The sequence below is a fragment of the Cyrtonyx montezumae genome, unplaced genomic scaffold (genome assembly GCF_038088225.1).
Source record: "Cyrtonyx montezumae isolate F1298 unplaced genomic scaffold, pur_monq_1.0 scaffold_3, whole genome shotgun sequence".
In the NCBI taxonomy this organism is placed as follows: domain Eukaryota; kingdom Metazoa; phylum Chordata; class Aves; order Galliformes; family Odontophoridae; genus Cyrtonyx; species Cyrtonyx montezumae.
In genome coordinates, this window is record NW_027072034.1 from 59,290,878 (window position 1) to 59,303,077 (window position 12,200).

At 37.4% G+C, this 12,200-nt stretch overlaps 1 protein-coding gene across 2 annotated transcripts in view; it reads left to right on the forward strand.

The window, feature by feature from the left end:
• The window catches only part of RCAN1 (regulator of calcineurin 1), a 37,893-nt gene extending 30,995 nt beyond the window's left edge, over positions 1–6,898 (forward strand). For both annotated transcript variants that reach the window (XM_065741704.1, XM_065741705.1), the window contains exons 2-4: positions 1,749–1,922; positions 2,865–3,024; positions 5,861–6,898. In XM_065741704.1, coding sequence (XP_065597776.1) covers positions 1,749–1,922; positions 2,865–3,024; positions 5,861–6,024 — 498 coding nt within the window. In that variant the 3' untranslated portion in view covers positions 6,025–6,898. The remainder of the gene's footprint in view (positions 1–1,748; positions 1,923–2,864; positions 3,025–5,860) is intronic.
• The last annotated feature ends 5,302 nt before the right edge of the window (positions 6,899–12,200 follow it).

The window sequence follows — 12,200 nt, forward strand, 5'->3', positions numbered from 1 at the left end:
TCTTTTTTTGTTTAGCACTGTGTATGTTAATAATATTAGAACTGTTATGACCTTCTCTTGGATCTGTATTTCACTGATCAGAATGAGTATGATGTGAGTAATACAGTCCTGATACAGTGAATTGTTGAAGATTGCTAAGATACCTCAAGGACAAAAATAACATTTTGTTTGCTGTCCTACTCTGTGTGCGATATTTATGACCTATAGAATCCTCACACTTAAAAAAAAAAAAGATTTTGCACAGCTCTTGCGTGTTCTCTCTGAGTTTAAACACTGAATGTGAGCTTTGAGGTTGATTTTTTTTAACTTGTTTTTTTCCTTTTTTTTCCCTCCAAGTAACACATGAGTAAGGCTTTAGAGATGCAGAATTAGTTTTCGTGGTTTCATCTAGCTGTCTTTCCAGTACAGGAAGCTAACACATAGAGACATTCTCTACAAAGGGTCTTGTAATCAATCAGATCTCATTTTGAAGGAACTTAAACAGGGCTCAACAAGAAGGAGGACAGCTCTGTTTTTAAAATATCTTTGGATTATAGTGGTTATATGAATATAGTGTAAAACAGAACTCTTTGGAAAGTGAAATTTTGAAGTAATTGCTGCCTCCTTATGTAATCTGTTGCTTTTCCTACTAACTCAAAATATAACAGTAAAAAGAAAAAATAAAAAGGTTGCGCTGTTCTGCATATTTGCATATTTTGGCTTCATGTTCAACTTCCAGCAAGTCTGTATGAAGAGAAAATACCACAAATACCGGCATGCATGATCCATCTCCATCACTGTAACTGATTGTGTCCTGATGTGAGCCAGAAACACTTTCCAAGGGCTTGTCAGATTCAAAGTGTCCTGTGCTTCTTCCTCCTTTCATTTGGCATCCTGAAATACAAGTGGAAATAAATTCCTTATTTAAAAAGTAATACAAAATAATCTAAGTCAGGTTTGCATAGGTGCACAGGCATTAAATGCATTAAATGCAACAAGGAGATGACCAGCTATTGTTCATGTTTAGTCTTTTCATTCAATTAGGATAGCATAGTAACTCAGCTGCAGTTCTATAAAGATGTGAGATTTTGGGTTGACTCCTATGCTTACATTTTGAGTTTTGACTGTGTTGTGTCAGAGGCCTTTCAGAAGTTCTGTGGTTAGCATTTAGGTCTTTTGAGAAGACATAGTAGGACATAGCTCCAGAAATAGAGGAGGCTATTAAATTTGTATTCAGTAATAATATATTTTCTTAACGTTCATTTTCCTAAATGAAAGTAACAGCTGTTAAAAAAGGCAATGTTCATGACCTTTATGTGTGCTGAGTCACTGAAGAAAATTACATCTGGTGTGCAAATAGGATTTTTTTCTCTGTTAAAGTCTTGCATTGGTTTCCTTGAGAATTGCACACTTAGACAAAGACATGCTTGGCAGACTTTTTTCAAGGCCTTTGGATATTAATTTTGTAAGGCAGACATTTCTTTTTAACACCTCAGCAATGCTACCGTTTCTATTATACTACTAAATAAGAGTGATAATAAGCTATTTTTAATAAGGGAGGGAAAAGCTATAAACTATAGAAAGAAGAATTAGTGATAGGTTAGAAAAATTAAAGTGATAATAAGAAAAAGAAACATAAGCTGTAACAATGACTCTAATCTTCAAGAGTGCTGGTATGTTCCTTCTAACAACTGCAATTTATTTCTGTGTTTCTTCAGAGAAATGCACAGCGTTGCATGTTGACTTTCTTTGGTCCTTTCTCCTTTCAGGCCAAATTTGAATCGCTGTTTAGAACGTATGACAGAGATATCACCTTTCAGTATTTTAAGAGCTTCAAACGAGTACGAATAAATTTCAGTAACCCTTTATCTGCGGCAGATGCAAGAGTCCAGCTGCACAAGACAGAGTTTCTTGGAAAGGAAATAAAACTCTATTTTGCTCAGGTATTTCTCTTTGTGATTGGCCTCTAACTAGTGGTAAGCTTCCACAGTTCTCCAATCATGATAATGAACGCTTAATTTTTAGTTTGATTAGGTTGTTCCAGAGCTACTTGTAGTGTACTTTGCACTTATCTCTCTTTCTATGTTGTTTGGATGCCCTTGGGGAAAGGGAGTAGATGATAGTAATCAACATAGTTAAAGATAGAACTCCACTGGGTGGGGGAAGCCAAGTGTATTTATGAATCTATGAATCTATTTGGCAGCAGTACACATGCAGTAAAATGCTCAAACAGTATGTAGGGGAATCTGAAGTGTAGAAGCACGTACTGAGGACTCCTACCTGTTGATCTGGCTCTCACTACTGCAGATCATTTGTACTTGGAGACTGCCTTCAGTGCAGCTCTATGACTAGCTAGCATCTGCTGCTTCAGATGTGGTAATCTGGGCACTTTTTGGTAGCTGCTATGTATTTTCCTCCGTAAATTTAATGGCAAAAATAAATTTACGAAGTTTGTTTCAGATGTAGGGACAGTCCCGAAGGAGCCAATTTATTTATATACCTTCCAGAACTCTCACCTCTCTCTTTTGGAAATAAGCTTTAACACTATTTGCCTTAAAGCCCATATCCAGATTCCCTTCTACGTCAGTGTCTTAAGGGCAGATATTTTCTGGTGAAAGTTTTACAGTACTTCATGTTGAGAAGATGCAGATGTACACGTACAGGTTGCATGTTCCATCAGAGTAAATGGATGTGATAACTTGTCTGCGCTTTGTATACAGGCTCTTTCATGTAGCTTTCTTCAATACTGTTGTTACGTGCTGCCACCTTGAGTGCCTGTTACAGCATAGCATGTATCCAAACCTTAAAATTCCTCATTAATAATGAATTCATTGATAATAGTGGAATAGCTTTGGTCTTATAATGCTTTTTTTTTTTTTCCCCAGACTTTACACATTGGAAGCTCGCATTTGGCACCACCAAATCCAGACAAACAGTTTTTGATTTCACCTCCTGCCTCTCCACCTGTTGGTTGGAAGCAAGTAGAAGATGCTACCCCTGTGATTAACTATGACCTTTTATATGCTATCTCCAAGTTAGGGCCAGGTAAGCAGGATTAGAAGCACTAACATTTGCAATTTAAAATGAAGGTCTAGATTTTTTTCAAATGAATTACTGTCTAACAATTAAATTTGTAATACTTGAAAAAGGAAGCTATAAACTTCTTACACACACTGTAACTCCACAGGATCATTTGAAGGGCCTCAAAAATGTGATGGTTTGTGATTTACAGACTGCTTGAATGTCACTTCAGTAATATATTAGCTTGTTCATCAGAACTTTCAAGAAGCAACTTACTAATAATAAAGAGGAAGCTGGGTAGTTGCACACCTTCTGCAGGAACAGGGAAATCCTGTCTCAGATGAGGATGGTAAAACAGTTAAACATTGTGTAACTCTGAACTCTGCATTTGAATTACCTCTGTTTGCATCCTGAGATAGTAGTATGCGTAGGAGAGAAGCTATCTCAGTATCACGATGGTTTGAGGCACTAATTTTCTTCTGGAATTGAGAGGAAGACATTTCTGCCGCTCCCAACAACTTGGTATATTCATCTGCTGCAGTTCACTCATGTATTGGAAGCATTATGATTGCTTCTTCCTGGGAAGAAAAATGCTTCCTTTGCACTTTTTCCCTGTTCAAACCAGAGGAGATGTTAAAATTAATACTGTTTTCTTTTTTGTTTGTTTTACTACTATTTATTTCTAGTGCTGTCTCATCAGTTGCCTTTCATTTCAGTTTTACTGGATGTTAATGCATCAGTTTATTAAAAATACATAGCACCACAGATAGGTGTCCATATTTTAAACCAAGTAGTAGTTATGCATAATACTCTACTGAACTAACTCATTTTAAGGATGGCTCAGGGATTAATATGATTGCGTTCCTTGATGTGTGTTTATATCTCAGCTAAAACAAGCTTCTTAATGGGAGTTGGTGCAAATTTAATTTCCAAAAAACATACAACTCTGATTTGACCTGTTCACAACTGTCCTGTTAGGTTTAGGAGAGGGAACAAAGGGCTGTAGTTAGTTTCTATACTATCTTTGATAGTGCTGCTATGGTTTATAGTGTCATTTTAGTGTAATAGTCTTTATATGTTTGCCTGTCAGCTTAGGGAGCATGTCTTATTGATGTAATAAGAAGGAGAGGAAGAGGATGGGAAAGAACTTCTAGCTCCTCATGCATCAACTGTGCAGTAGAAGTTTGTTTATGTAGTAGTTCGGCTGCATGCAGGCAAAATCCACAGTTCCTAATGAAAGTAATGTGTGAGTCAGACTACAAGGGGACTTTTCTGAACTGTGAGAGTTCATACCCCTGTGGGTCTGTGGAGGGACAGATATCTGCACTTATACTGGGATAAAAATTGGGGTGGTTTATTGCCATTTTAAAAATAATATTAATTATAATGGCAAGAATGATTTATAGGAAAAAAGATCACAGAAGTAAAGGTGTAAAGTACTGCCAAAAATCATTTGGTTATCCAGAAGTATATAAACAAAGCATGTGAGCCTGCATATGGTTATTTGAAACCATCTATCAAGAATACTTCTGACATCCTCAATTTTATTCTCATGAAATCTGTTTTTGAAACAGAAGTCCCATAAGGCAGTGCTCATTGGAATAAAAGTTGTTTTTGATGAAGCACTTGGAAAAAATAATAAGATCAGCAAGCTGTAATGCTATTTAATTTTCAGAGCTTGCTTGCTGTTTCCCTTTTAAATTTTGGCAATACCAGGAAGAAATATATATGTCTTATAGATTAGCAAACCTTTAAATTTAAAAAAAAAAAGCTTTTTTTTTTTCTTTTCTCCATACAAGTTATGTTATTAGGATGCCTTACAGTAACCTCACAGGCTGGTCTGTGATCTCTTTCTTCATGAGATTTTTCAAATATATTGTGAATGTTAAGCCCTTCAGAGCTGTACCTCTTTTTCCTCTATGGAACTGCCTTTCTTGCCACTTCCCCCTCCTACAGTCCTCCAGAAAACAGAGCAGAGACCACTTTAGAGCCTTGGTGTGCCACAGCCCACAGCTTATTATTGGCTCTCTCAAACAACTGATCACTGCAGTGATCTTAAAGAAAACTGTTTACACCACTGAGAGGTAATGAGTCTAAAGTAGCAAGAAAAAAAAATAAGGGGAGCTGATCAGGGAAATGGAAGAAAGAAATAGTTTGCTCTTTCTGATCTAACATAAGAATAAAAATAACATCTGTTTAGACTTGAAAGCAATTCTCTTGTGGTGAAACAGATTTCAAATCAGCAGTCAGACAAATTTATATCGTTGCACTTCTCCATACTGGTTATATTATATCACAGTGTTTCAGCTTGTGCAATGCCTGCTGTCTAGCTCCTGCGCCATAGAATGCCAGAACAGTATAAGAGCACATATGTAAGAGGTGGGCAAAAGGGCCTCCAGCCTCATTAAATGTAAAAGCTTTTGGGAGTAAGGAGGATCCTATGGTTTTGTCAACACTGAGGAAAAATGTCTGCATGATACAGTGGATGATTTGTATGCTTTACAGTAAAAAAAGCCCCCCACAAAACAACAGCGATCAATCGCTCCAGTTAGTCTCATGACAGAACACTTTCATGAATGCCTAGTGTAACTTACATAAACTCTCTTTTTAAGAAAGTAGCTGAGCACTGTTGCTTTGAAAATAGAACTTAAACACTTCTGGGTGGTAAATATGGCAGTTAGTAATGTATCTGTCTGCACCATCTCATGCTCTGTGGCATCAGTATTTTTGTCGTCAATGTATTACTTACACAGGTGACATTTAAAGAACAAGTCCTTTTTAGTTTTAGTCACATCTTTCATACCTGTCTACAGAAAAATGCATTCTTCTTAACTAGTTTTGTTGATTTTCCAACTTTCAGGAGAGAAGTATGAGCTCCATGCTGCCACCGACACTACCCCTAGTGTTGTTGTCCATGTATGTGAAAGCGACCAGGAAAATGATGTGGAAGAAGAAATAAAGAAACCCAAACCAAAAATTATTCAAACAAGAAGGCCAGATTATACTCCTTCCCATTTAAGCTGAACTGCTATGGGTTTTCAAGGGTTGCAAGTAGGCATATTCAAAGGAAACATTTATTGTGGAAACAACAGGTCACAGGTTTGGTGGCAACAGCAGCAGCTGTAGTAGGAGAAATTCCAATGCAAGTTTGCTCTGAAAAAATAAAGGAAGTTTCATCCTTATTTCTGATGCTGCAGGTTGATAGATACTAGGAGTGTGTTCCCAGATCTCTGGGAATGAAGGGTAAGCAGAAGATGATGTTTTGAGACCTAATAAGACAGACTTTTGGGTTTATTTTTTGGGGGTACTGTAGGCTTTTATGTTATAAAGCAACTGGGGGAAGACTTCTTTGTTCTGTCTCACATAAATCCTCAAACTAATAGGCTAGTTGTTGTGTGGTGTACATAGCGATAACAGAGGTGGTTTTAAAGATAAAATATTTGGAACTGTAAATCTTTTTCATATAATAGATTTTGTGCATGTGTATTCTTGGTCTTCTAAAGTAACTTTGCATTATTTTCTATAGTTTCTCACATGCTTTTGGAGATCTGGGAAATTGTTTAAAGTATTTATTATCTCAGCATCCCGGACTTACTACTAGATGTGTATATACCTATATATTTATATTTGTTTATATGGAGACTCATATTTCAGCAGGCATATTTGGCAGTTTATTTGGCGCCCTACTCTGGTGCTATGTAACTTGTGCTTTTAAAATTTTACTCTTTGAACTGCCTATATAGAATTTTGTCTGGCAAAGTTGTAGAAAAAAAAAAGTGCAATAGGAAAGTCGTTTAAATAAGTTGATTCAAAATTATTTAAGCTTAAATAATTTATATCTTCAATAACATTTCTCCAGTAACTTCAACTTTCTCATTTGGATTAAAGTATTCTGAAACAAATACAGCTGATGTGTGTTCACAGCAATGTACACTTGTAGTGAAAAGAATGGTAGCGGAGTGAGGATGTTATTCAGTGAGCAAATCTGTATTGCTGAGACAAAGATTATTGAACAGGGATTCAAAAATTGCACACAGAGTGTAGAGCAGCAAAGAGAGACGGAGTGCCTTTTCCTCATTCATTCCTGATGTGAGCTGTTCTACAGGCTGCACACTTGTATCTTTTTCTACTGGCTTTGTACGCCCATAAGTATATACTTTCCTAGCTTTGCTTCTAAAATAAGCTGGTATTTAGAAATGCTCAACACCAAGTAATGATGCATACTTAAGTACTGGGTATACGTGGGAATAGCTTTAGGGGTTTTTTTAACGTACTAGTGCTTGAAAAGAGTAGCTCATGACATACAAGTTTGGCAAAAGATGGCAGAAGTGTATTTTCATATTTGTTTGTTTTATAAATGGAAATCTTCACTTTGCAATTTTTTTAAGAGATAGTAACTGCTATCTGTGGGGAAATATCACTGAAAATTTTTAGAAAGGGGATACGTTTCAAGCTTTTCAAGATGTTTCTAGAAATCGAAGCTGTTCAGTTTTGTGTCAGTTCACTTTTGCCACACTTGGTCTTGAGGATGACTTTTGTAGCTGGAATTACTGTTAAGAAATCAATTCAGTGCCATTTGAAGCAAACAGACTTAAATGCCCGGGTTCACACCTTGTTTTTAAAATAAATTATTAGTGAAACAAGTTGTGTAACAAAGCCATTCTGAGCTGTGATGCGGTGTGTGAGTGGTTTACTGAAGGCCTGTCATTTTACTAAATAAAATAGAGATTAATATCCTGTGACCAAAGAGAACAGGAGTATTTTAAAGATCATTTAATTCTGACCTTGTTCTGTTTGTTTCAGTTTATGGGGCATACCAAACACTGACAATTGGTGTCTGTCTTGGACCTAACTTAAGTGGCACTCTCTCCAAGTTAAGGTGCTTAAGGTTATTTGCCTTATTCATGTGTTAACAATCAGCTGAATACATCTTTTGCTTCTTAACAGCCCAAAATAAACAGAGTGGAGAGAAATCTTGTTAGTTTGCCACAGCTGTCTAGGCCTTTCCAAGATTTTTTCCATGCTTCTCAAATTGCTACTGGACTTTAGTGTTTTATTTCATACAGCTTGAAATTGCTGAAGTGTGTCTGGTCCTTCTCTTGTCTATTCATGATTAACAGTTCAAAGCATTGGTTTTGAATTAGCAGCTTAGTTTCTCTTCTGCTTCCTGGCAATCCAAAGAAAGCAGTTAAAAATAACGAATGTTAAAGAAATACCAGTAGGATCTTCCCAGCTTATTACCTTGATATCTGCCTGATAAAGGTGGATCCTGGAAACCATGGATGGAAGACTTGGGATGGCTGCAGTGTATTCTTCTTCTGATTGTAACTGTAAACAAAGATGGTGAGACAGTAATTTGCCTGTCTTTTCTGGTTGTATTTCTTGGCTGGTGCCACCTTCTGTTATCATTGCTACAATATATTGTGTGCCCTGTTTAAAAAAAAAACAAAAACCTGTTCAAATGAATGCTTAATTGGTATTTTATACAACTGTACAGTATGGGGCATATTTAAATTAAAATATTTTGTTGTCTTCTTGTAATGTTGTGGTATTTGTACATGAAACTATTTGAAGATTTTGTATCACAAGCTGGACACTATCAACACTTTACAGTTCTGTTATACTTTTACTAGTTTTCTTCTACAGCATAAATTATTCTATTTTTAAAGCTCTTGGAGTATGAAAATGTCAGCATTTCTATGGCCTTATCCAGTAATCCACTGTGTTGAGTTGCAAAGCTTATGCAAAAATGCTTTGTAAGTTTTACTCCGTAGTATGGAAGAAATCTTCTCCTGGCAGAAAGGAGTTACTGATATTAATACTCATTCTTCTCACTATTTATGACTGGGAAGTACTGAGATTTGTAATAAATTGCCCCATGCACAAAAGCTGTTTGAAATAGCAAAGTCTTGTTAGTTTGGTGATGCACATTGCTATCATTGGGTTATGCGTTTGTGCATGCATTGCTACATTAAGAACCTTATCAAGCTGAATTCAACAGTGTGTAAGACTAAAGCTTGTTTCTAACCAGGGCGTTGTTTTTCAGAGCAACAAGTGTGGTAACTTTGATATTTAAAACACTTGACAAGCGTATTAGTTGTTCTTGCATAGTCTAGACTTGTCAAGGGTGGGGAAGCAACTCTCTCAAACCATTTTAACAGTTACCACATGTATTTTGCTCTAAGCATAATCACCTGCCTAGTCAAGTTTGGTTGCGTCACTCTAGGAAGAATGCCTTTGGGAAGATAAGCTCTTTAACTTGAGATGGTGATTTGTGTCTATAAAGCTTGTTTTCTTTTTGCAATATGCTCAGAACCTTCTCCCACTTCTAAACATGAAGTGATAGTAAGGGATAGACTTGTACTCTAGGCATGCAATGTTCAGTAATTTACTCATTAGAGTTAGCTGTTGTGTTTCCCCTATCATCTCTTTGCTTTTATTCTGGATTATGTCCAACACATTCTAGAAACATTTTGCAGAAAAATTATACCTACTTAACATGTTTAATAGTTCCTGTTTGGGTGTCTAAAAACAAGAATACAGAACAGCTGACAACATACGACCAATAACAATGGAGATAAGACATGTTCGAGGCATCCCCAGGATACTGCACCCTACTTTGGTAAAGCAACACCAAAAGGGTGGCTCAGTTGATGAGTGATCAGTACGATGGATCTAGCAGGACTGGATTCATCTTCTCTGGCAGAATTTCCATTGATAAAGAAGTGGCTATCCCACTTGAAAACTTTTGCGACTTAACTAATCTGTGTTTATGTATCTACATTTCCAGCATCTCTGTCATCTTCCTTGCTTTTTTTTTTATTATTATTATTATTAATTAGTAATTATTTACCTCTCTTCCACTATCTGATGCTTACAGTGAGAGTAGGGTTGGTCTCTTCTTACTGGTGACAGGTGACAGGATGAGGGGAAATGGCCTCAAGTTGTGCCAGGGTAAGTTTAGGTTGGATATCGGGAAACACTTCTTTACAGAAGGGGTTGTTAAGCACTAGAACAGGCTCCCCAGGGAGGTGGTTGTGTCACCATCTCTGGATGTGTTTAAAAACCATTGGGATGTGGTGCTCAGGGATATGATTTAGCAGACAGAGGCTGTTAGAGTTAGGATAGTATGGTTAGATCGTAGTTGGACTTGATGATCTTTAAGGTCTTTTCCAACCTGAGTGATTCTATTTATTATTGTGCACTCTGAGCTTCTCTCTTCACCTTCCTTGCTTCTGGCAGTTGTGTTGTCATGCATTTGATTCTGGATGTTCTCCCTCTGAAAGACCAGCCCAAGAAGCTGCAGTTCTTTCTAACATCTGTTCCCACATGCATCCCTTTTCCTTACCATGATGTTCCATACATTTCCAAAATGCTGAGAATCTCTTTGCCATGGAAGGGCTTCCTAGGTTTTCTTATCAAAGAATAAGCACAGCTCAGTGTCTGTGATTTCATGAGAGTTTTTACAAAGATCTTGTCTCTTGGCAGCATAGCAGCTGAAATTGCATCTGCTTTTCTATTTGCCTTGTGTTGCGTACCTATCACTGTCACATATGTATTTAACCTTCATTTCTTTTACAAATTGTACTCTCTTGTAGTGCTGCTCACCTGTAACATTGGCCAAGCTGTAATCAGTTCCCTGTACCACAGAGTGTATTGCGATACCTTCAATAAACACACAGGCCTTGGAACAAATCAGATTCCCATGGGTGCTGCCATGGTCCAAATCTCTGGAAATGTTGAAGTTGTTGCTTTCCCCTCTCCTTTATTTTATAAACTTGTTTCCCCTGGGTCTCAAGATCTTTATAACCTTGTATTTAATAGCTGGGGGAGGGTTGGGCTGCAACTACTGTGATCAGAGACTTAAAGCGTAAATAATTTGCTGTTTAATTCTGACTAATTGGAAGAGGTAGATGGATGTGCCCAATAGGTGGAGCTAAATATCAAGTGATACCGTTAAGTAGTGCCAGATAAAACTAAAATCTCAACCTACAGACTTCCACATCTGTTATGCTCTTCATGCTCTATAACCCATAGAAAACAAATGGTGCATACACCGAGGATGTCGTATATCACAGCAAGATTGCTTCCCATGTTTGAGTTACTGTGCATCTCTATATGGGTATCCCTGTGTGCGAGTAAGCATGCATACTGTAAAACATGATTAATTCAGGTGATAAAGCATTTTGTGCAAGGATTGTACGTGCTGGGGTGAAGCAGCTCGTAGAGAGAAGCTTTTCCTGGCAGGGAAGGAGAGTAGAAATAATGACTGCAACGCTCGCTTAATGGGAAAAATGAGGTATGAAAAACTAGCACGTGCTGCAGGCTTGCAGAGATGGTTAATGCTTATACCTTTGTATCCGGCCACTTTTCATTGTAAATGGTGAAATTCAAATACTGTTTTATATATACTGAGTGTTGCTAATTCACAGGGCGCATTTGTCTTAGACAAACTCATCCAAAAGCATTTCTCAGCGTGAGTTACCGCCAGACTAACGCAAAGAGCAGCAGCTACATCAAATGCTTTAACAGCATCGTGGGATTTTTTTTATTATTATTTTTTATGGTTGGCTTTTACTTGTCTTGGAGCTGAATAGTGTTTGTTTGGGCCACTGTTATGAGAAGTAAACTAATGATCGATTTATTGACTTTATGAAGGCTGCAAAAAATTTATGGCTTGGCATAAAGAGCAGTTACACAGCCTAGCCCTTTACACCTCTTGTCTACCATTTGTAAGATCTTGTCTGTACTGGAATAGAGAATTTGCTCCTGCTGCGTTGTGTGGCTTGAAGCTGCAAGAAGTGACTGAAATGGTTCAGGTTCTGAAGTATTTCTGTGAAGTAAGCCAGGTGGTTTCATTAGTTTATAGTTGGTACCCCTTGCTCAGTGAGGACAAACAGATCGCAGTCTGCCGGCATCAAACCCGAACAAACCTCTGTACATAGTGCATCTGTTTCTCCAGAAAGTGACACGCCTTTCAGTGTTTTTACTGTATTCTCTGTGCCCCGTTGAAATGTTTCTAAAAATGCTGCATCTGATGTCACGAGTCTTGCAGACATGGGCAAACAATGATCTAAAGGCTGCAAGGAAATCTTTGTTTAGCCAAGTAATTACTTCTCAAAGTCGCCTTTTAAATGACTAGCGTGTACTTCGTACCTCATTCAAGGGGACGAAGAGCGTGCAATGAGAATATACATGCT